Raw genomic sequence first — 25,133 nt, forward strand, 5'->3', positions numbered from 1 at the left:
TGTTTAAAAATTCTGTCAATTGTATGCATTTATTAGTCTTAGTACTAAGAGAATCAGCTTTTCCAAAGTAGAAGCATTCTGTTGCCTGGGTAAAAAACAAGAATAATCAAGAATGTTGAATGCTGTAGGAACTGGCTTATTGGATATTTAATGTTTTTGTTAGCTTTTTTATTGCTGCAGTGACAGGAGGAAATCCCAGTGTGAGCGGATTAGCCCAGTCTTAGTGCAAGTTTTCTAATATCACAGCATTAACGCTAACCTCCATCTAGAAGTAGGACTTTTTTTTCTTTTAGTTCTTCTAAATCTGAAGTATATCACATTGTTTCTTTCCATCGTATAGAGAGAATAGAATCACATTCTCATGCACATATTCTTGCTATACATGAATAATCTCATTCTCGTACTACAAATAGCTGACACAGGAAATAAAATAGAATGAAGACACTTGTCTCTTGTCTTTGCCCAGAGCTGTATATGTAATGTGAAGTGGAGAATTAAGATAGTTAACTGCACAGTTCTAATACAAGTGAGAGCTATAATTAAAATTATAGCCATCATTTATAATGAATATGTACTATATTCTGGGAAGCAGTCTTCAGTTCTCTACCACATTTGACGATCAGATTCTCTTTGTTTTCCTGTATGAAATTATTTCCCAAATCATGTTCAGTAAGATACGTGTAAGCTATGCGTTCATGTGTGTAAACATACTCAGGATTCGTTTATGTATGTAAGAGTGGTAGTATATTTGTATTAAATGGTGATAATGTCATTTTCATAGTTTATAAGTCAGTATTTATAAAATATGCAGTATATAAATTAAATAACATGTACTGAATTTTCAGAATGCAAAAACAAGTTTTATTTTGTCTGTAAAACAGATGACAGTTATTTAAAATGTTTTTATGCTTTTTGAAGATCTGTGATTAAAACCAGTTAAAAATATTTCATATCATCAAGGAAATTTTTTTTAATTAAATACCTAATACAGAAAATTTGGAAAACCCCAGAAAGAATAAAGATGAAGACAAAAAGTATGTGTAATTGCATCATCCTAAGTTAACTGTAGTTTATATTTTATTTTTAATGCCTCTTGACACAAACTAAAACCTAAAATAGAATTATCTTTTGTCGCCTAATGCTTTTCATTTAGTTATATTTTGTCAAAAATTTTTATCACAATAAATTATCCACAGTGTGATTTCCATGGCTTTATATTATTTCATCTTATTAATGTAACCTAGTTTTCTTAATTTATTTTCTAGGGGAATATAAAGGTTGTTTTTTATTCTCACTATAATGCTGTACTGATTATTTTAATTATTTCTTTGGACTAAATTTTAGAAGTAGAACTACTTGATGAAGTGATATGCACATTTTTAGGGATTTTGATAAATCATTCCTAATGTTCACTCTCACAAGAGCAATAATTGGTGTCCCTTTAACGACACAGGTGCTATCATTCTTTTTAATCTTTGCAAATTTTAGTAGGTGAAAATTGGGTACACGTTTTAAAAAATTCTTTAAGAGTTCTTTATATAAGTTATTGGAACCTTTGTTCTTTTAGAAATATATCCTTGTTATATGTCTTTTCATAGTCATTTTTTAAACATACAGACACATTTTAATTTTAGATGGTCAGATATTTCCATTTATATTGCTTTCATGTTTTCTGTCCTCTAAGAACTATATATAAATGTATCACCTAGTTCTGAGTGTTTATAATATTTTTTTATTTAGTTCTTAAAGAGGTTATACTTTATTTTTAAGCTATCATTAAAGTTATTATTTGTTTCGCTTTATAATGGTTGTATTCAGTTTTGCTTTGTTTTGATTCTCTAAAGTTATTGAGAGAGAGTTAATGTACACTTAAGAGAAATGAACTGAAAAAATTCTAAGAAATTAAAATACACAAAGACAGAAAAGCACCTGAAAAATTTCTTTTTAGAAGAAATGATAATTGTGTTTGAATTTCTTTTTTATCTTGTATCATAAAACTTTTTGGTCTTAAATAAAGCTGATCATTTACAGAATGACCATTTATTATTTTCAATTGAACACTTAGAAAGAATATTCAGATTTAGAGGATGTAGAAATAAATATCTTTTAGATTTTTTGAAATGAAGGCCAGAATCTGTTCACTTAATTTATTTTTACTTGTTTGGGCAAGTCTTTGTAGCAGGTAGGACTTTTTTTTTTTTTTTTGTAGAAGTGGTAAATTATTATGGAATGTAGCTTAGCACATTTTTAAAGAGACAGTGGCAAAAATGTAGCATTTTAGGAATTGCTAGATGTATTTAACATTTTGACATTTCTGCATATGAATAGTTTATAAGCTATTTTAAATATTATAGGGTCATAGGTATCATTGTTAGTCTAGATATAGAAAATTCTACTCTAAATTTCCACAGTAAAATGTTCATATAAATCTATTCAGTGCTTTTATAGAGAGAAAAGAGCATATAGAATTCTGCCCTGTATTTTTTTATATCTTTAAATTACCTTTAAGTTTGCTCCTGATTTATAATTTAGTTGTTCAGATGGTATATGTTAAATCAATTGACCATATTGAGATACTTGTTTTAAATATAAAAGTTATAATTTATGTTAGCATTATCAATATATATTATAAACAAAAATACATTTTAAAAACAAAATCACTTAAGTTTTTTACTTGATTTGTAGTTAAAACTAGATGTTTTATCAGTAAGCACCAGCTTGTAGTACATACAAGTTAATTATGACAGTTTCTTTTTGTAGGTCCAGCCTTACTGTCAAATTTTATAACAAATGGAATTATTAAAATGTTATAAGGAAAAATCAAATGTTGATAAAGCATTCTAGGGACAAATACATTCATTTTTGTGAGGAACAGAAGAACTTCAAAAACTTTATTGAGTAAAGGAAACATTTAGAAGGGAACAACTGTCTTTTTGGTGACGTTACATGTTTAGAGCCCACTTTCTTCTTGTCTTACAGAATGATAAGTAAATATCAGCTAGATAAATAAATACTGTGTCAGTAATTTTGTTCTAGACATTTATTCTGTCATTTGTTATATACCAATCATATGTCAAGAACCAGGTTTTGGATAAAGAAATGAAAAGGCTAAATTAGCTGCATGATCTTTGATAAGAGTCTATCTATAGGAACCTTCATAAATCTAAAATACTGTGATTTGGGTGTAAGCTGCAGGGTGTTTTGGTTCCTCAGTCCCTTTGGATTTGATTGTCATACTGGTTTTTATGTTACCATTGAAACCTTCATCACCACCACAATTTTTCATTGTGGTGTGTAGTGCTTATAGACAGTTTGCATAGTGGTTAAGAGCATAGACTGGAGTGGCACACAGCCTGTTTCAATTTACTCTCTGCGTCTACTTTAAATAATATATAATGAGCATGTGATAAAAACTCTTTACCAGTCACGTGTTAAGTTGCAACATATTTATTTTGAAAAGTACGTATATTGACATTAGTACAAAGACAGGTAGATACCTTTCCTTTGTATATAGGTAAGAAATGCCAATACTGACTGTAGGAAGCCTTTTTCTGATGGCTGTTCTCATCTTCTCACTGGGAATAAATCTGAGGACACCCATATTCTTTACGACTTCCTGCAAAAAGTGAGGATATTCATATGACTTTAAACATATAAAATATATTAATGGGTATTATAGTCACATGGTCTAATAAAACAGTTTTTCCAGAGCCCTTTGCAGTGGTTCTTTTCTTAGGTTTTCAGCAAGATTTTTGTTTCTTCCACATGATTAAATAGCAGTAGAGTGTATATCAGTGCCATTAACTTGATCTACTTTTCATGGGTTTAGAAATTTACAACTTTATTATGATTTTGTACTTGATGATAAACTTAAGTCATGAAAAGTCTTTGTAATAGAATATGTTGGTAAATTTATGTTTGTAAAGTATTTTTAGTGAATAGAGAGTATTTAATAAAATGTTTATTTTCTTACACTTTAGCTAGTTGATTATTTTATTAAATGATTTGTAGAATTCTAGAAGTTATTTTATATCTAACCTGATTCAAGATCTGGAAGCTTACATTGTTAATAATGTTTGGATGTCATTGCAGTGACCCAGTTTTAAAAAGTATAATATATACAATATATTGATTGTTCATGGACTGCTTTAGGACTTAAGCGTCTGTTTATTCATTTCATTAAAAAACTAAATATTTGTATTTATGAATTGAGGATAAGTCATTTATTAATTAAGCTATTAGGGTGTAAAATGTCTAACATCACTAAAATTGTTTTAGAATTATTTTAAAACATAACTAATATAAAATTTATAACTTAAAATTAATTTCTCCTCTTGGTATTTTTCAGCTACGCTAAAGCAGCCTTTTGTTTAGAGGAGCTCATGATGACTAATCCACACAACCACTTATACTGTCAGCAGTATGCTGAAGTAAGTGTTTTCAAAGCCAACAATTGTGATTTTATTTTTGTTGGTGTGGGTATTACTATGGAACTAAGATTATGTCCTTAATGTTAGGCAAGTATATAAATATTTAAAACATCTGATGAAAATTGACATGTGGGAGTAAAAGTTTAAATTTTTAATACTATAATGGAAATACTGATTTCTCAGTTAAAAGCACTATTTAAAACAGTGAAATTCTTTGTATTTTTTATTTGTATGCTATCTTCTTTTCTAATTATGAATTATGCCACAGTTGTCACCACTTAATGGCTTCTAAGACATTTATAGTGGTTATGATTTTTAAATTTGTATTGTAGCAAATTGATATCAAGGTTAGTATTTTGGAAAGTAGTAAGTATTTATCTTATTTGCTAACTATTAAGGATTCCAGTCTAATTTAATCCTATAAAGTTAGAAGGACTTCATTTTTTTAAATAAATTTTTATTAATGTTAATGGGGTGACATCAATAAATCAGGGTACATATATTCAAAGAAAACATGGAAGGACTTTATTTTAAAAGATTGATAATAGAATAGTTTTTGGGTGGAGGTTATGCTTTAAAATTTAGATTAGCTTAAACAACTTTAAAGTGAAATCTTTTAAATATCTTGCATTTGTTTACAGAACAGCAGTTTCAGTTACTAATGCCTATGGTATGATGAAACATGCTATATTTCAAAGCAGTAAAATAAACAAGTTTCAGCATGCTACAATTTTTACAGGTTAAATATACCCAAGGTGGACTTGAAAACCTTGAACTTTCAAGAAAGTATTTTGCACAGGCATTGAAACTGAACAACAGAAATATGAGAGCTTTGTTTGGACTTTACATGGTGAGTTAAGGTGCATGTTTAATGTTATTTTACCAAATCTGTCATTTAAAATCCATTAACTATCCTGTCCAATAGTTTCTCCTTTTTTTTTATAAGCATATGAATTTTAGTTAATTATGAGTAATAGGCTATAAGGCTATTTTATTTTGGAATGGTCATACATCCTATCTATTTGAAATTTCATTGTAAAATGTTTTTTATTGTATTAGAAATAAAATCTTCCCTTATAAAATTAAATAGTAACAAAAATATGTACTATTTCTTTTTTTCTTTCATACTATCTGTTTCTTAATTATTTTGACATTCTTGGGATTTTGCCCACAATTGTTATATTTCTTACCTTAAATTAAAATTGTATATTTTTAAACTATGGCAGTAAAAGACGCATTAGAAATAAAGTCTCTAATGTCAAATTAAAACATTTTTATGGTATAGAAAAAACAGTTTGGAAGTTGTGGGGAGCATGTAATTAAAAATTCCTATTTCTGTACTCCAAATAAAAGGCTTAGAAAAGTGAATTAACAAGAGCTTTGGGGTAGGAAGAATTTGCTGAGCTTTAATATATATATATAAAATGAACCCCTCTCAACACTCAGAATGCCTTAAAAATATACTTTTCAGTAATAGACCAGTTCTTTGAAACTTGAATTTATCCTAGTCTTTTCATGGACTTTGGATGAATGTCTTGTTGGGACTCAGTGAAAAGAAGTAATTGCAGAGATGAAGGCAGGAAGAACAAATGACATAATTTTCCGGAAAGAAATGAATTTTACTTTTAAGAACTATAGTAGACAATAAATAATTTTAGATATTATTTAAGATATCCTTTTTCCATTACTTATTTTAATATTCAATATTCAGTATTTTAATATATGTTGTGATTTTTAAACATAATTTTGTTCACTTTATTATTATTTTAGAAATTGTTTTGGTACAATTTTTAAAAAAGTTATTTCAAGCAACTGTGACCTTACATTTTTAATTATCTTGCTAGAAAAAAGGCATTTTGTTTTTATAATGTTTCTCTTTTTGTTTTTAGTCAGCAAGTCATATTGCTTCTAATCCAAAAGCGAGTGCAAAAACAAAAAAGGACAACATGAAATATGCTAGTTGGGCAGCTAGCCAAATAAACAGAGCTTATCAGGTTAGTACTGATCATTTTATGTTATAATCTAGACCTGGTCATGTATTGTATTTCTTAGTTACTGTTTCTGTTTCTACAGACTACAAAGCCATATGTCTGTCTTTGGATTACTATGCCTTTGGGCCTTTATCAAATGTGTTTTAACTGTGTAGAATTAACTTGGATCACTTTTCTTTTGTCAAGAGGAGTCTGTTACTATTATGATCCCATAATTAGCCTTACAATCTAGAAATCTCAGTAGCTCTGCATTTGGGAACTAAAAGGTAATTCTGAAAATCCAGAAAGGATAAACAAATTGCAGGATGCATTTTAGAATAAATTGGGTATGTGAGTGTATTACTAACCAGGGATCTCAAATAATGAAAAAGGAAGAAGAAAAGCCTAAAAGTAAGCTAAGCAGACTGTAACAGAGTTTATGTGCTCTGCTTGCATGTTCTGATTTGAAGCTTGTCCCTAAGGGAGTCTTCAGGAAGGCCTCATGGAAAAGCATCTTATATCTTGCATGTTTTTAACTTATCTGTCCATACTCTATATTTGAAGGATGATTTGGCTTTTTATAAAATCTTTGGCTTACATTACTAAGTCTCTTAAACATTGTTCCGTTGTTTGTTTGTTTTTTTCATTTTTCTGAAGCTGGAAACGGGAGAGGCAGTCAGACAGACTCCCGCATGCGCTTGACCGAGATCCACCCGGCATGCCCACCAGGGGGTGACGCTTTGCCCCTCTGGGGCGTCGCTCTGTTGCATCCAGAGCCATTCTAGGGCCTGAGGCAGAGGCCACAGAGCCATCCTCAGCGCCCGGGCCAACTTTGCTCCAATGGAGCCTCGTCTGCGGGAGGGGAAGAGAGAGACAGAGAGGAAGAAGAGGGGCAGGGGTGGAGAAGCAGATGGGCGCTTCTCCTGTGTGCCATGGCCGGAAATCGAACCCGGGACTCCTGCACGCCAGGCCGACACTCTACCGCTGAGCCAACCGACCAGGGCTGTTCCGTTGTTTTTTAGGATAAAATATTGCTGTCAGGAAGTTTGATGCCATCTTATTTTATTCCCCTTATAAGTGACTGGGACTTTTTGTATGGTTGTCCTAAGGAATATTAATTTATTTTAAAAATACTATAGTATGTTTTGCTGATTACTTTTGAGGCTAATTTTCTCAAATATACTATCGGCTATGTGGAGTCAGCTCTCTTTTAATTTGAGAAATTTGCTTTTAAAATTATACTTTTAAATATTATACCTTTTTGTTTGATTGCTTAAGTTTTCTTTTTCAGGTTTCCAATGATAAGTTTATTACCTTTGCTTTCTCACTTCATCATTCATTTTCTTTAAATTTTTTATCTGCCATTTTCTTTTTTTTTTCTTCTATTAATTTTTATGGAGTTAGTTCATAATCTTTTTCTTGTTTCCCATGTTTCACTGAGATAATTTTCTTGGGCTATTAGGAGAAGGTTTTTTTGGAGTAAGGGAATCAGAGATAGAACCACATAACTTGTCCAACTTGACTTCCCTGTAGCTTCCTCTTTGTTAATGTAACTCAAATATGACCTCTCTGTATATTGTCTGTTAGAACGAGGTCTGGTTCAGAAAGATTTACAGGCTTCAGTTGTCTGTTCAACTGCTAGAGTTCTACATAGATCTTGAGTTTGGATCTGTTGCTCTCAGCTTTAACTGTTGAGTTTTGTTGTTATTTGTTTTGTTGTGTTTTCTTCTGGGATTTGCTCCCTCTGGGCATCACTACCTTCCTTCCCCTCCCTTATCTGAGTCGTCTCTCCTGCTACCCCCAGGGTTTCGATCCTCCTCATGTGGTTTCAGTTTCCTGTATTTTTGTTCAGTGTGAGGGGGTTTTTTGTTTTGTTTTGTTTTTGTATTTTGTTTGTTTGCTTTGGTTCCTTTTGGAAGGGGGTATTTGCTAGATACTTAGATATTTTGCAGTTGGTGAAGGTTAGACTTGTTTAATGTTATGTTTGAATGCAGGTTTTGCACATCTCTTTGATTTAGAGCCTTTGAGACTGTCCTGATTTTGCAGGTCCTTCGCAGATTCATCAGTGTACACTTGAGTTTCTTTTTGTGGCTTGTAGAGTCCTAGATGGTCCTCTTTTAATTCCTGGTGCTCCAACCACACAGCTGTTGATTTTTTGTAGATCCTGCTATTGTTGATACAGCCACGTTCTAGGGTTTTGGAAGATTACCTGCAGTGTAGTTTTTTAGAAGTTGTCTTTGGTTTTGTTTTCTGTTATTTTAATTTTGGTTTTAGTGCTGTTTGTTTTTGTACTCCCGTTTGGAGGAGGTTGGGAAGGTTAAGAGACTCAGTGCCCCCATGATCATATTATTTCAGGTAACTTTGTGTATTTTCATTATATGTATATAATAGAGAATGTTAGTTTTGTTGACATATAAATCATAATACTTATAAATATTAGGTACATTGTGCTTCTTCAAATGCAATTTGAAATAGCTGAAATCTCTAATGGATTCATACAGAGTAGGCTTAGAGAGAGCTTAAAGATAAGACTGGCGTCTTGAATGGTATGCAGACTACATTGTTTTTAAGACATTTTTGAGAAGCAACTAGTTGCTTAGAGAGTGTGTTTTTGACATGGGATGACTGTATTTTTAAAATCAATTTTTATTAAATTATAATAGTAAAGAGAAACTCATCATAAAAGTACTTTTCTTTTTTTTTTTTTTTATATAATTTTATTTTTTTAATGGGGTGACATCAATAAATCAGGATACATATATTCAAAGATAACAAGTCCAGGTTATCTTGTCGTTCAATTATGTTGCATACCCACCACCCAAAGTCAGATTGTCCTCTGTCACCTTCTATCTTGTTTTCTTTGTGCCCCAAAAATATGGAACGCTTCACGAATTTGCGTGTCATCCTTGCGCAGGGGCCATGCTAATCTTCTCTGTATCGTTCCAATTTTTAGTATATGTGCTGCCGAAGCGAGCACAAAAGTACTTTTCAATGAACTGTACAAGATAATGTATCCAGATCAGTAAGTGGAAACATTACAGTACTCCAAAGCTCTCCTGGTGCCTCTTATTTTCTACTCCTGCCCCCCTCAAGAGTACTGATTAGTAGTCCCATAGCTTTTGGCCTTTTGGAACTTTATGGAATTACACAGTATATTTTTATTTGCCTAGCCATCATCACTATTATGTTTAACAGATTTATCCTTTATGTCTGTAGTTTATTCATTTTCATTGTACGATAGTCTATATGAACATACGTTTTATTTAGTCAGTTGATAAGCATTTGGATTATTTTCTGTTTCAGGCTTTCTGATAACAGAGTGAATATTGTTTCACAGGTCTTTTGGTGTACATACACATATTTCTGATGGTATAGTTTTGAGTGGAAATACTAGATAATGGAATGTCTGTATATTTAACTTTACTAGATAAGCTTGTTTTCCAAATCAGTTATTTATATTCCCACCAGCAGTATTAGAGAGTTCTTACAGTTCCACACCTTTACTAACACTTGATTCTGTCAATTTTTGGAATTATAGCACTTTTGTTATGTGTGTGTGGTATCTTGTGGTTTTATTTTACATCTGCTTGGCAACTAGTAAGGTTCAACAGTTATTTCATGTGTTTTGACCATTTCAAGCCTTATCTTTTTCATTGGTTTATGACTTTTTTGTTTTTCAGTTTTCTGATTATGCATAGCTTTATTTTATGTGTAGCAAATTTCTTCAACTCCTTATTTGCTTTTACTTGCAATTGACTTTGATGAACAGAAGTTCTGAGGTTAAATATGTTTAAACTTATCTTTCCTTATGGTTTGTGCATTTTATGTTCTGTATAAGAAATTTTTTATTACTCATTGTTATATCTTTAGAGTCTTTTTTTTCCTTCTGCTTTTCACATTTAGATCCAGACACTATTTGGAACTGATACTTATATGTGTGATGAGAAATAGGAGACAGTCTCCCCCCTTTGAGCTACCCAGAGTATTTCTGTCCATCTCCTCATTCTGTCATGGGTCCTGTTCCATGGAAGCCCATACCATGCAGTAGTTTAGAGAAGGACAGAGCTTATAGATCCCTGTTGTTTGCTTCAGAGTTTGGCTCCGACATTTATTAGCTACGCAACCTTGGATTAATTATATATCGTCTCTGGGCCTTGCTTTTCATCTTCAGGATGGGTATAATAGAAGTCTTTAGAGGATTGAAGGAGTTAATACGTAATTTTTACCAAATCACAATAATACACATTACATTATTTTTGCTAATCACATGTTATAAGTTCATTTGATTATGCCTGTTATGTTCATTGAATTATAGTATTATACAACCATAACAGTTTCAGTAGTAAACATTTATAGGAACTTTGTTGTAAGCTAGGTACTTTTCCTGTTTTACAAATGAGGGAAGTAAAACATGGAAAGATTAAATAACTTTCCTGAAGTGACAGAGCTGTAAGGACAGAGCTGCTTTCAAATGTAGGCAGATCTGACTCTGGTTGGTGTTCTTAATGGCCACAGTATACTGTCTCTTAAAGAGGTGTCAGGTATCAAGTATCTAAATCTGTAACTATAGTTTCTAACTCCTTTTTTAATATTTTCTCATGTAAACAATTAATATTCTGCCCTCACTTGCCTCTTTTCATTTCAGACCTAAAGTTCTCAATAATAACTAAATTCATAGTTTTTTTTTTGTTCGTTTTGGGTTTTTCCCCCATTTTTTCTGTTTTTCCCATTTTTCAGTAACAGAAGCAGGGAAGCATGCCCTTCCCTACCTTATGAGATGCACTTGACCACTAACCACAACTCCATCATTTCAGTAACTCAAGCCACTGAAAGATCTAAGCTGTACTCTTCAGTTATATTTTCCCTCCCTGCCATTCTTATTGAAAATTTTGTATGGTATCTTACTAGATGCATATTTTTCACAGACTTATTTTGTAAGGTCTTAGTGTTTTTTAGAAAGAGCTCTGAGAGCCTCACTTACGCTCTTCGCTCTTTGAGTTTTGCACTATAAACTCTGTAATTCTCAGATGGTTTATGTATAAATTCCATAATTCTCAGATGGTTTGTGCATCTTTATTGAAGGTATGATTTGGTTTTTCTTGACTCTGTACAACAGGGTAGTACAATTAGTTTTTGCCAGTTTCTGTAATCTTGGAAGTTAACACATCACTTAGTCGGTCATGTCAGGTTTCTATATAACAACTTCCAATTCTCCTCAACTAAGAATCACCCATTGTGCACAATTTATTTCTGCCTTTAGACACCAGTAACAGGTTTTAAATAAAATTTCTTGTTGCTTTTGAAGCTTACATGTTCTGTGTTTTTTCTACAGAGGCTCAGGTTCTCTTTCTGTGAATCCGATTTCATAAATATTTGTATCTTTCATCCTCTGTTAACTTGATGGTTTATAATGATGACTAATTTGCTTATCATTCTGTAGGTAAGCTGTTTGGCTTGGGCTCAGTTGAGTAATTCTGCTAGTCTCAGCTCGGCTTATTTACATTTCTTCCTTATGCTAGTGGTTGGTAGCCTCACTTAAAAAACTAAAATGAGGCTCTCTATCTGCTGGGAGTGCTGGGCCTGCGCCCCTCATTAGGCAGTCTAACCTATATTTACTCACATGGTGGTCCCAAGGTTCCAAGAGCAGCAAACAGGAAAGTCCAGTGTGCAAAGGCTTTTCAGGCTTCCGTGTGTGTCAGATGTTGCTAGTCCTCCACTGAGCAAAGTAAATCACATGGTCAACCTTGATCAGGGGTGCAGTACTTGACTTCTCAATGGGAAGAAAGAGATGGGTGGGATATTTGGCAGTTTATTACACGATTGTTTAACTCCATAGCCCATGCTTCTGCTTATGTTTGTTTTGCCTTTTTATCCACTTGGTTGGGGTATAATTTACATAAAATAACATGCACACATTTTAGATGTGCAGTTAAGTTAGACAAATATATATACTCCCCTCTCAGCACCACCTCATATAAGATACACAGTATGTATCTTCATCACTCCAGAAAGTTCCCTTCTGCAACTCTGCAGGCAGCCCTACTCCACACTGCAGACAAGCACTGATTTGATTTTTATCACTATAAATTAGTTTTGCCTGTTCTAGGACTTTATATAAATGAGATCATAGGATATGTACTCTTTTGTGCCTGGCTTCTTTCACACAGTGTAATGTTTCCAAGATTTATCCATCCAGTGTTCCATTTTATTTATCCTATTATTTTGTATACCTATGTTATTTTCCACCAGTTGTGTAAAGGTAAATTTTAGCCTAACTTACCCCAATGGATAATCATTGACCTTTGAATTTTATAATCAAATTTTTATTATTTGATAATCAAATTTTTATTACTATAATTCCAACAGGGAATTATGAAAGAAGAATTTTACTTAAGCAAAATCTAACTATAAAAACAAAAATGCTGACTTTGTGATTAATGTGGAAAAGTATAATTTTCAGAGATTGACATTTTAGTAAGTAAATCTCTGATATCATGAGAACTTCATGACTCATGTCTAGGCGTATAAACAAATAATAAAGAAACATATTCCTTATTTTAATGTTTTTCTAGGCATTTATAAATTAGAGAAAATGAGATTTTAAGAACTGCTTTTCTTTCTTTGTTTCTACTTAATAATGAAACAGAATATGGCTACTGCTTACTCTTCAATTAGGTAATTGGTTTAGCATGTTCAGTAGAGGAAGGCAGGTTTGATTAATGCTCATGAAAAACTTTAATGTGAACCTATACACAATAATTTTCCAGATAAATGCTTCTTTGGTATACTGTTAAATTTATCTGTGCTAGTGATTCATATGTTACTTATAATTGTGGAGGTGATTTTGTTACTATCCTTTTGGGAAATAGAAAATTAAATCATGATTTGAGGGGAAAAATAGGATTCTGGCTTAATCAGTTAAATTGCCATATAATTCTGGAATAGACAAAATAATTGCATGTCAAGAAAAATTTGAAATGATTGATTTATATTTCCAACTTTCTTTTTATTTGTTCTGACAAATAAGTTTATTTGGTTCATTCTAAGTAGCACTCGTCAATAGTATTGATACACAAACCTAGGTGATATTTTTTATTAGCAAATTTTTAAGAAAATCACAGATTCATATTTACTATTTTACTTTAAGTATAAAACAAGAAGAGTGCTGTATTTTAAAATACTTGTTACGACTTCAGCACTACAGGAATTTTTATTTTTATTTTTTGTGCTATGTAACTTGTTACTGTGTGATATCGTGTTTTGTACCCCTCCCCCAACCCATCAAAGCTTTTCCTTAGAATAAGACCTTTAAGTGTCTGATTAGGACCATTCCTGTTTACTTTGGATAGCCAGTTGTAAAAGAAAAGGCTTTCTGTTCTTGGTGAGTCCTTGTGAAAGTGCGTTTATCAACTGGATAATGGGAGCAATAAGCACACACCACATCCTTGATTCACCAAATTGAATTATGAAAAAGCAAAGTTTTAAATGTGGTATTGCTGTTATCATATTTTGTGATTATGACCTGTATGTCTGTATGTTTAACATTTGAATTCTTTAGTAGTGTCTTAAGAAAGTTAAAGGGATCTTGATTCTTACGAGATTTTTCTTTTCTCCTGGCATTTCCTCTAGACATCCCCTTTAGTTACTCTGTCAAATGAGCTTCAGCCACAGAAGCTAATAGTTTAGGAAGTAAGGGAACCATAATGTTAAGCTGCAGCCAGAGAGGTCAGAGGCAGGTTACCAATTCCTAAAACCTATTGCTTCTATGATGTTACCTGTGCTTGATCACTTAATATTTCTCAACAGGTCATGAGAAGTTTGCCAAATTAAGTTAATTACAAAAGAGAAGGAACACATCATAAATCAAGTACTAAGTACTTAAGACAGCATTGATATTTGAAGGAAAGATCAGTCACATGAAAATGTATTGAGTGCTTAGATATTAATTGAAAATACTATGTGTTGTTAATAGTAAATGTTAATTCTTTAACCATGGGGAAAATAAGTAATATAGATATAGTAAACCTACCCCCATAAGGATCATTTACTTATCTTGTATATCTGGAGTGTTAAACAGATAAATGGTGGGTATAGTTAGAAAACAGTTTGAAATCAGCATGGCGTGTTCAACAGAGTTTCCCCACTGATTATGTGCACTATATTGAACTTAATCTGTCATGAATTTGGTTTAAGTATATAAAGATAGTATTTAATATGTTATCTTTTATTTTCAATGTAAACTCCAATTCCAGTTTGTTTTTATATACATATATAGTAAATTACAACTTAAACTAGAAATATATATTATAAAGTATGTTCACATCATTGTAATATGTAACAAAGTTTTATTTGACAGGTCTTTGCTGGAGAAGCATGATACTACCCAGTCAACTAATAAATCTGGAAAAATTTAAATAGGAACAACTTGAAATAATTTTAGAGATATCTTGTACTTTAAAATGTTTAATAGAAAGTACTTTACATTTATATTTTACCTTTGTTTGAAAACATTTGATTTCATGCTAGTGATAAAATAATGTTTACTCCTTAGCAATGTGAAGGTAAGGTTGTGATATTGAATCTACCACTGAAATTGAGCCTAATTGCATTTTTAAAAATTAGTTTGCAGGTCGAAGTAAGAAGGAAACCAAATACTCTCTTAAGGCAGTCGAAGACATGTTGGAAACACTGCAGATTACCCAGTCTTAAGGTTTCAAAAACTCTTTCACATTACATTTCACAACTGCACAATTGAACTTATTAGCCTGTGACTTATTAACTGAATGCCCAGTGCTATTTATATACTAATTTTCTGTTAAGGCAATTGTAAAGAATGTGTTTATATAAACCTAAAAATGTCTTTTATTGTTAAGCAGAAAGATGGGGAAAGTTTATGGAAGAAAATTTAAGAAGAGTCTCACTGATTGTATATTATTCTCTTAATATCACAGTTTTTAAATCATCATCTGATATAGAAATAGCCTTGTTAAATAAACCATGAATTATTAAACTTGCATATGAAGATCATATTCTTTTTGTTATACTTAAGTAGTGAAGATATTGTTTTAGAACTCAATTTCTAGTTAACTCCTATCTGCGATCGAAATACATAGCATATATAACTGACAGAGCAAAATACTGGCAAGTTATTTTTGTTCTCTTTTAGTGTCAGGTTGGATTTTGCTTTGTGTTTCAGTAGGCTATTGTTTTATGTACTGTAACATTACTCTGCTAAATCATGCTAACGTATGTCATTCTCTAAAATTCAGCAATATCTTTGTAAAATTTGTTTTGCCATAGAACATGGTTAGATTGTTACCTATAAAATGCTTTAAGGATCATATATGCTAATGAAAATTTAACCTTTATGAAAGTTATATTTATTTAACCTTTAAATTACATAAAAAGAATATTTGGAGTTCTGGAGAACAGGAATTAAAGGGATTTCCACGGCTGAGTAATTTTTACTTTAGGAAAAAATAAATAAACTATCTTTAGAAGAAAAATTTTTACAGTCCTCATATCTTATTACCTCCTTAATAATTGGAATTTCTTCCCTTTTTTCTTTTCATAATAATCTATCATTACACCACTCAACAGTATTTTGCATGTTTCAGTAGACTAGAAAGAACTTTGATAGTTAAACAGTTTGTTTAGACAAAATAAATTTTTAGGATAAACAATTGTTCATTTAAGAAAATATTTATTGATGGTATTAGTTTTTAACTTATATATGCTACATATAATACATATTATATATGTATAGTCTTATTTATTTATACTAACATTATACAGAAACTCCTGCTCACAAGTCATTGCTGAATTTGGGCCAATAGGGATCACGGAGGAATTGACAACCTAAAGGTCTTTAGGAATAAAACCTGCCAATATCAGCATTTTAACCTTTCGTGTTATTCTGTTATTCTTCCTACATATTCTGATTCTTTCATGATGCAGTCCTTTTCATTTTATTCTGCCACTAGTAATGAACAAATATTAAATACCTACTCATATGAAGATAATTCTTCTCAACTAATCTTTGGTATCACCAGATGTACTCTTTTTGCCCATGAATTTATCAATAGTAACTGCATTTTCAGCATAATTAGCCAATTCAAATTTGTTTGGTACAAAGAAAATAGTGCCCACATACTATTCTACTACCTTTCTTCTCTTTAACCTTCTTCTCCCATCAGTCACTAGAATAGTGTTTGCTTTAGCAATTATATTTGTGTAATATAGTGCCTCATAACTATCAGCCTTAGTTTCACTTTATTTTTTCTAATTTTAATACCTTCTTGCCCCAAATTTTTATTAAGATATCATTAATATTTATCTTGTAGACTTTTAATTTGTAGACTTTTAATTTAAATGTACTATTTAATAATCAGGTCCTGGCTGGGTTGCTCAGTTGGTTAGAGTGTTGTCCCAATGCACCAAGGTGGCAGGTTCGATCAATGATCAGGGCACATACAAGAGTCAATCAGTGAGTGCATAAATAAGTGGAACAACAAATCAGTGTTTCTCTCATTCTCTCTTCCCCCTCCTCTTTCTCTAGAATTCAGTCAGTTAATAAATATTTAAATGTACTGACAATGCTATTGTGGCAGTTTCCTGCCCAAATATTACCTCCACTTCTTCCTTATAAATAGTATCTTATTTTGTTCTGATCAGAGCAGAGATCCCGGTTCCTCATTTTTTTATGGTCTGTAATATGAGAGGCAGGACTTTTTGTGTTGAGGGACTATTCTGTATTTGTACTGTCTAGAATGATGCACATTAGCTGTATGTGTGGCTCTTGAGCTCTTGAAAAATGGCCAGGGTAACTGAGAAATTGAATTTTTAATTTAACTTTATTGAAATTTAAATAGTTGAATGTGACTCATAGCCACCATATTAGACAATCGAGATATCTAGAAGTGTGGGCATATGAACTAGTTAAGGTTAATGAAATGAACAGAAGAATGTTGGGAAGGGCCTTCCTTTCAAATTAAAGAAATCAAAGCTTTGTGAGATGAAGCTTTTTGCCTCTTTCTCCTCCTTCTGTCCAACAACATGCCTAGAGGTATAATAGTCACCTACAGCCATGAAACGGCAAATACGAGAATTAAAAGCTACATTTCAAAGATGTTTCCTTAGAAAGATTAGGGTGATCCCGGACCCCTGATGGCATTGTTGAACACCTGAACCTACATGAGCAGTTGCCAACTTCTGTACTTACTACATGAGAAAAATAAACTTGATTTCTGCTATTTTAACTATACATGTTTCTGACTAATTTGTCTACCACTTAACTTTTTTAAACATGAACACTCTTACTTTAGACATACTAGGAAAGCTATTTCAGAATATAATCACTTAAAGTAGATAATTATATATATAACAAAAGAAGTAATATCTTGTTGCAACTCAGCATCCAGTACTTAAGCCAACAGATGTGAGAAAAGGGCATATTAAACAGCTTTAACCATAAGGATAATATTGACTTGGGAGTAGAGAGGGATGTAGAAAAAAAAAGTAGAAATGGAAGACCAATATTTTAGTATGCTGGAAGCATACAACTTTTATTGGCAAATATTTTAAATAATGTATTTTTTCCTAATGCCACAATACATTTATTCTCAAAGCAACTTCATTTTACTTCATTTCATAGAACTATAGGACTTTAGAAGGGACAAAAAAGATCCTTTAGTTGTATTCCATTTTAAGATGAGGAATTCAGTTTCAGAGAAATTAAGCTGAGAGAGCAAGGAATAAGACCAGGATGTCAGAGGCTCTCAAGTTAGTTTTCTTTCTAGTATACTCTGAGGTATGTACCGTATTTCCCCATGTGTAAGATGTACTTTTCCCCCTCAAAATTTTAGGGGTCTAAAAGCTGGGTGCTTTTTATATAGTGGTTGTAGATTTTTTACTTGCATTTCCCGCTTTTTCACACTTGTTTTTGTGCTCATTGTTGAAGACATTGATTTGTCATTAGACATAGAGGAGGGCAAGCTAATGGATGGGAGTTTTAACAGTGATGAGGACTTGTATCAATTTTATGATGAATAAAACTTGAGTTCAATAACTTTATATAATACATTTTTTTCAAATTTTGGGTCCCAAAATTAAGTTGCATCTTACACATGGGAACATCTTATACATGGGGAAATACGGTATCTGTTCTTTGATATATGTTTCCACTTTAGAATAACAAAGATAGAGCCACATATATTTAAGGGACATTGCTTGTTAGCAGAACTGGGAAGATAATTTATATTTTATAAAACATTTTTTTAGTGAAATTTTAAGCCAAAATTTTATTTTGAACTAAATTAAAATTAAGTGCCCATTTAAAATGTTGCTTCATTTATAGTTAATGTGGGAACTATTTAAGACTCTTTAGAACCATTTTAAACCTTTCACTTTGAATCTCTGTGGGTGCTGTCTCCCTTTTTACTCTTGGTTAGTAACCTCTTGTTATAGGTTGAATTGTGTTTTTCTTATTCATGTTGAAGCCCTAACCCTGGATACTTCAGAATGTGACTCCATTTGTAGATAGACTCTTTATTTTATTTTATTTTATTTTTTCATTTTTCTGAAGCTGGAAACAGGGAGAGACAGTCAGACAGACTCCCGCATGCGCCCGACCCGGATCCACCCGGCACGCCCACCAGGGGCGAAGCTCTGCCCACCAGGGGGCGATGCTCTGCCCATCCTGGGCGTCGCCATGTTGTGACCAGAGCCACTCTAGCGCCTGGGGCAGAGGCCACAGAGCCATCCCCAGCGCCCGGGCCATCTTTGCTCCAATGGAGCCTTGGCTGCGGGAGGGGAAGAGAGAGACAGAGAGGGAAAGCGCGGCGGAGGGGTGGAGAAGCAAATGGGCGCTTCTCCTGTGTGCCCTGGCCGGGAATCGAACCCGGGTCCTCCGCACGCTAGGCCGACGCTCTACCACTGAGCCAACCGGCCAGGGCCTGTAGATAGACTCTTTAAAGAGACAACTGAGGTAAAAGTAGGTCATACGGTTTGGCCCTAATCCAGTCTGATTGATCTTTTTAAGAAGGCAAAGAGAAGATATCTTGTTCATCCACAAGTCAAAGGCCAGCTCCTCAGAAGAAATCAACCCTGCTGACACCTTGATTGGGACTTCGGGCCTCAAGAACTGTGATGAAATAAATTTCTGTTGTTTAAGACACCCAGTTCTCTGTGTACTTTGTTAAGGCAGCCATAGCAAAGTAATTTATATAGCTTTCTTACTGTTTCTCAGAGAAGGGGAATTGACGAGATAAGCCTCTACCCAGTACCAGATATTCTTGTACCCAGCTTTACCTCTTTTCCTCTTACAGTAGAGGAAAGTAGCCCCACCCTTTTCTGAGCAATTTCCCACCACTCTCCCCTTATTTTTTTTTTGTATATATATACTAGAGCTTCATGTATTTGCCATATTTCCTTCTACCCCAGAGCATCCTGCCTTTCTCAAATCGTCCTATCATCTCATTTCTTTACATTTATTCTTAAACTGTTTCTTTTCTTCATTATCTCCTGTCTTACTTCAGCTAGACTTTTCCAGTTAACACTACAATTTTTAAATCTGTTCTTTCATTTTCAAAACCCTCCTCTAGCTACTATCCCATTTCTCTTGCTCTCTCTAACAGCCAAATATCTTTAGTTGCCTAAACTCCTATCAGTTCTTCCTCTCCCATTTCTTAGATTGCTCTACTATGGCATTCTTCCCCCATCGTCATTCCTTCGAAATACAGTTGTACCTTGAGATACGAGTTTAATTCATTCTGTAACTGAGCTCGTAAGTCAGTCAACTTGTATATCAAATTTCCCCCATTTAAAATAACTGAAATAGATTTAATCTGTTCCAGCCCTGTGAAACATCCCCAAACCATCCTAAATTATGAAAAAGACATGTTTTTAATTAAGAAACACACATGTATACTTTATCAATGCATAACAAAATATATGAAATAAAAGAAAATTTTATTTTGTTTTTACAGAGACACAGAGAGAGAGTCAGAGAGAGGGATAGATAGGGACAGACAGACAGACAGGAACGGAGAGATGAGAAACATCAATCATTAGTTTTTCTTTGCACGTTGCAACACCTTAGTTGTTCATTGATTGCTTTCTCATGTGCCTTGACCGCAGGCCTTCAGCACACTGAGTAACCCCTTGCTTGAGCCAGCGACCTTGGGCTCAAGGTGGCGACCTTGGGGTCTCGAACCTGGGTCCTTCCACATCCCAGTCCAACGCTCTATCCACTGCGCCACCACCTGGTCAGGCAAAAAACGTTTTTTTTTTTAATTTAAAAATTTTTTAATATTTTTTTATTCATTTTAGAGAGGAGAGGGAGAGACAGAGAGAGAGAGAGAGAGGAGAGACAGAGAGAGAGAAGGGGGGAGGAGCAGGAAGCATCAACTCCCATATGTGCCTTGACCAGGCAAGCCCAGGATTTCAAACCAGCGACCTCAGCATTCCCAGGTCGATGCTTTATCCACTGCGCCACCACAGGTCAGGCAAAAAAAAAACCAAAAACGGTGTTTTAATACTGTATTCTTACCTTGGAGACAGACGAGTGCGGCTAACGGAGGTGAATGGCAGAGGACGAAGGAGGGAGGAAGGGATGCAGGTACTGTAGACACGTAAAAAAAAAAAAGCACTTTCTTAACACTAAATGTAAACTAAAACTGCATTTTTTTACTTTAAACAAAAGTAGAACTGCACTTTACTTAAAATGAAACCACAAAAACTTAATTAAAAAAAATGCACTTTCTTACCTTGAAACTTAACCTAAGCTTAATATGTATTTTTCACTAAATATCACCTGTTTTTGCCTTTTTGACTGCACTTTCAGCACTTTCACTTGTAGGACTTTTGAATAAAAATCTATCCCAAGAGGTTTGCTTTTGCCTGCCTTTTAAAATGTTACAGGAATGTGACAAGTGTCATTGAAAAGTGCTGAAGCTCGGCCAGTTGAAACTTTTTCTGGGTGTTTCTTTTCAGTGAAACTTGAAAGCTTCTCCCACATTGCCAGCACGTCTTTAATTTCACTTGTAGAAATCACTTCCTTCGACTCTACCTCCTCCTCACTACTAATCTCTTGCGGAAGCTCCGTATGTTGCATCATCTGTAGCTCCTTCAACTCCTCAGTTGAGAGTTCCTCTTCATGTTCCTCAATGAGCTCATTTATGTCACCCTCAACTACCTCCAGACCCATTGACTTTCCGAGGGACACAATCTACTCCAACGCTTCTATCTCGGTCTCGGTCTCTGGTTCGAATCCTTCGAAGTCCCTGTCTGCAACAACATCAGGCCATAACTTTTTCCATGCTGAGTTCAAGGTTCTTGTAAGCTCTTGCCATGCCAAGTCAATAATGCCTAAACATACCACGATGTAGTGATCTTTCCAAAACTCTCGAAGGTTTAGATTTGTATTCTCAGTCACCTCAAAGCAGCGGTGGAACAAGTGCTTTGTGTAAAGTTTTTTAAAGTTGGAAATGACCTGCTGATCCATAGGTTGCAAGATTGAAGTCATGTTGTGTGGGACATAGAGGACTCTCACGATTTGAACTCGAGAATGTCATCTTCAAGACCAGGTAGGTGGGCTGGAGCATTTTCAAGGATTAGTAATGCTTTCATTGGGAGTTTATTTTCTTGAAGATACTTCTTCACTGCAGGACTAAAGACGAGATTTACCCATTCAATAAAACCCGCTGCGTAACCCATGCCCTAGCATTGGCACTCCACATAACCTGCAGTTTTTAAGAATCTTGTGAATCTTAAAGGCTCGAGGATTTTCAGAATGATACACTAGCAGTGGCTTTACTTTACAGTCACCACTAGTATTTGCACACAGAGCAAGGGTCAGACGGTCCTTCATGGGTTTATGGCCTGGCAGCTTCTCTGCGGTGATGAAAGTCTTCCGGGGCATTTTTTCTCAAAACAATCCTGTTTCGTCACAGTTGAACACTTGTTGGGGGATATAGCCTTCCTTTGCAATAAGCGCAGCAAAACGTGTGATGTACTCCTCAGCTGCCTTAACGTCAGCACTTGCAGCTTTACCTTGCCTCACCACCGAGTGGATGCCAGATCTCTTTAAAATTTCGAACCAGCCGTAACTTGCCTTAAACATATCTTCTGCTGCCTCTTTTGAGATTGATTGTTCTTTCTTCTTCAAGTCGCCGTAAATAATACATGCCTTTTTGCATATTACAGTCTCCATCACGGTATCTCCTGCCAGCTCTTTCTCTTTCACCCACACCAGCAGAAGCTTCTCCATTTCTTGGATATTTGTCCTTAATTGGGACAGAATTGTAGTTCCTTTCGCTGGATTTGCACTTTTGATGGCATCCTTTTGTTTAAGGATGGTACAAATTGTAGATGCATTGTGGTCATACAGCCTTGCCAGTTCAATCACTCGTATACCACGCTCATGTTTTTCTATTATTTCTTGCTTTACTTCTATCGACATCATTCTCCTCACTGCTGTCCTTTAACTCACTTTCTTCAGCCCCATGATAGCACACCAAAGAAGTTAGTAAAAAATGCAAAAATGATGCAAGAACGAGTACAGCGCACGAGATTCAACTTGATTCTGTGGGTAACACGTGAGAAAGAATAAGATACTGGTGTTGTGCTGCTGATACTAGACCTGTGCGCCAATGCGCCAACTAGTGGCAGCTTCCCAAATCACGACTTGTATCTCGGAATTTTGCTCGGATATCGAACAAAAATACTGACCGAGTTGCAGCTCATATCTTAAAAAAGTATGTTGGTCTGCTCGTATCTCAAGGTACCACTGTAGTTTAATCTCTTATTATCACTCTAACGGACATTTGTAGTTTTTTAAACCATCTTGCATCTATGTTATGTTCTTATACATCATAAATCTGTTCATTTTACTGTATTTTCATTATCACCACCACCCTAACCAGGCTACCCACCCGATTCCTGGAGTAGAACAGTAGCCAGATGGCTAGATTTCCTTTCTCTTGACTTCCTCCCAGTGCATTCTCCACTGCAGTTAGAATGTTACTAACGTAACTAAAGGTGTCAGTTTATCTTTCCTCCTAGTTAAAATTCTTGAGTTGTTTCCCATTTGTTGCTCTTTGGCCTTCCAGGTTCTATATATCTAGTATCGGATCCAGGAAGGAGGATTCAGATTTCTTTAAGTATAAACTGTCTTTCTCAGTTTATATACCATGGAGTTATGCTTCCTTCTTCAATAAACTTGGCACTCTTTGTTCCTTCTGTGTTTTTTCTTCAATAAACTTGGTACTTATTGTTCCTTCTGTATACACCAGTGACCTCAAGAATTTTTAAAACATGCAGTACCTGACTTTTTAGTCGGGGACACTGACCTCTTTTCCCTTAGATTGTCCTCCACCCCACCCCCCAAAAAAGGCAACAGCCAATACTACAATAGCTGTTTCGTGTGAATGAATCAAAATTATACTATTTTTTTCAGGTTGACAAAAAATATGTATTTTTTGGTGTTCCACAGAATTTTAGTAATTAGTGTATGTGTGCCATGAGATGAAAACAGTTGGAGCCTTTCTTGACTTCATTCTCCAGAGGTTAGGCCCCTCTTTTTTTCCTACTGGTATTTTTTAAATAACACTTTATTTTAAAATACTTTTAAGATTCATAGGAAGTTGCAAAACAGTACAAAGCATCCCAATGTACTAGCTTTTATGTGTTAATGTAACCGCAGAACATTATTAAATTAGGAAATTGACAATACAACAATACTATTAACTCAGGTACTGACCTTACTTAGATTTCACAATTTTTACATGTTCTCTTTATTTTTTCTGTTTATAAAATGTTATATCTGTGGACTCATGGTACCATCATACCAATAAGGATATAGAACTTCACAAATACCTTCTTATTACTCCTTGTTACACCTTCATCTAACACTGGTGCCTGGCACTCACTGATAATTTTATCAATCATTATAATTTTGTCACTTGAAGAATGATATCCAGATGGAGTCTCAGAATATTTACCTTTAGATCCACCAGTGCTGTTGCATGTGTCACTAGTTTGTTTCTTTTATTGCTATTGTTACATTTCATGAATGTACCACAGTCTGGTAATTCATTTATTGTGGAAAGACATTTGAATTGCTCCACAACCAAGTGGTGTACATTTCAGATGTCCAAAAGTGCTTCAATATATGAAAATTGGTCAGTGCAATCCATCATATTAAGAAGATATAAAAAACGTGACAAAATGCAATACCCATTTAAGATAAAAACAAACAAACAAAAAAAAAAAAACAACCAAAGTGATAGAAGGGAAGTTTCTTCAGTCCAACCAAAAACAACAAACTTACCATTACTATTATACTTTTGTTCCTATTAAGACAGAATGAAGCAAGGGTGTGCAAGCTCAATCACTTCTATTTGACACGGTGCTTGGTGTATTTCTTGGTGCCATGTGATAAGGAAAGGGGACAAAAAAATGGAGGAGGGGACAAAGAAGAAGTAACTTTCTATTTACAGATAACCTGATAGTCTACATAGAAAATCCCAGGGAATCTCCAAGAACATCCTGGAACCTTAATAAGTGAGTTTTGTAAACATCAGAGAATACAAGGCCAACAAATGCCAATTGTATGTGTACATGCTAGCTATAAATAATACTATTTATAATAAAATTAAGTATGAATTTTTAAAACCATGTACAGAATGTTTCCTGAAAAGGACAAAAGCTAAGGGAATAAAAAAGACCTAAAAAA

The 25,133-nt window shown here is 33.9% G+C and overlaps 1 protein-coding gene and 1 non-coding gene across 3 annotated transcripts in view; one reads left to right on the plus strand and one right to left on the minus strand.

Moving 5' to 3' along the window:
• EMC2 (ER membrane protein complex subunit 2) overlaps positions 1–19,574 on the plus strand; it is a 58,815-nt gene extending 39,241 nt beyond the window's left edge. Inside the window, exons 8-12 of one of the 2 annotated variants that reach the window (XM_066379355.1) lie at positions 4,349–4,430; positions 5,170–5,280; positions 6,320–6,424; positions 15,023–15,110; positions 19,440–19,574. In XM_066379355.1, coding sequence (XP_066235452.1) covers positions 4,349–4,430; positions 5,170–5,280; positions 6,320–6,424; positions 15,023–15,109 — 385 coding nt within the window. In that variant the 3' untranslated portion in view covers position 15,110; positions 19,440–19,574. Of the gene's footprint in view, positions 1–4,348; positions 4,431–5,169; positions 5,281–6,319; positions 6,425–15,022; positions 15,523–19,439 lie in introns of those variants that run through there. The other variant, XM_066379354.1, reaches the window with a different exon arrangement.
• On the minus strand, positions 9,270–9,377 carry LOC136401875 (U6 spliceosomal RNA). The gene has a single exon (XR_010750800.1). It is a non-coding gene; the product is annotated as a U6 spliceosomal RNA (small nuclear RNA).
• Positions 19,575–25,133: the final 5,559 nt, after the last annotated feature.

This window comes from Saccopteryx leptura, chromosome 3, assembly GCF_036850995.1.
Source record: "Saccopteryx leptura isolate mSacLep1 chromosome 3, mSacLep1_pri_phased_curated, whole genome shotgun sequence".
Taxonomy (NCBI): domain Eukaryota; kingdom Metazoa; phylum Chordata; class Mammalia; order Chiroptera; family Emballonuridae; genus Saccopteryx; species Saccopteryx leptura.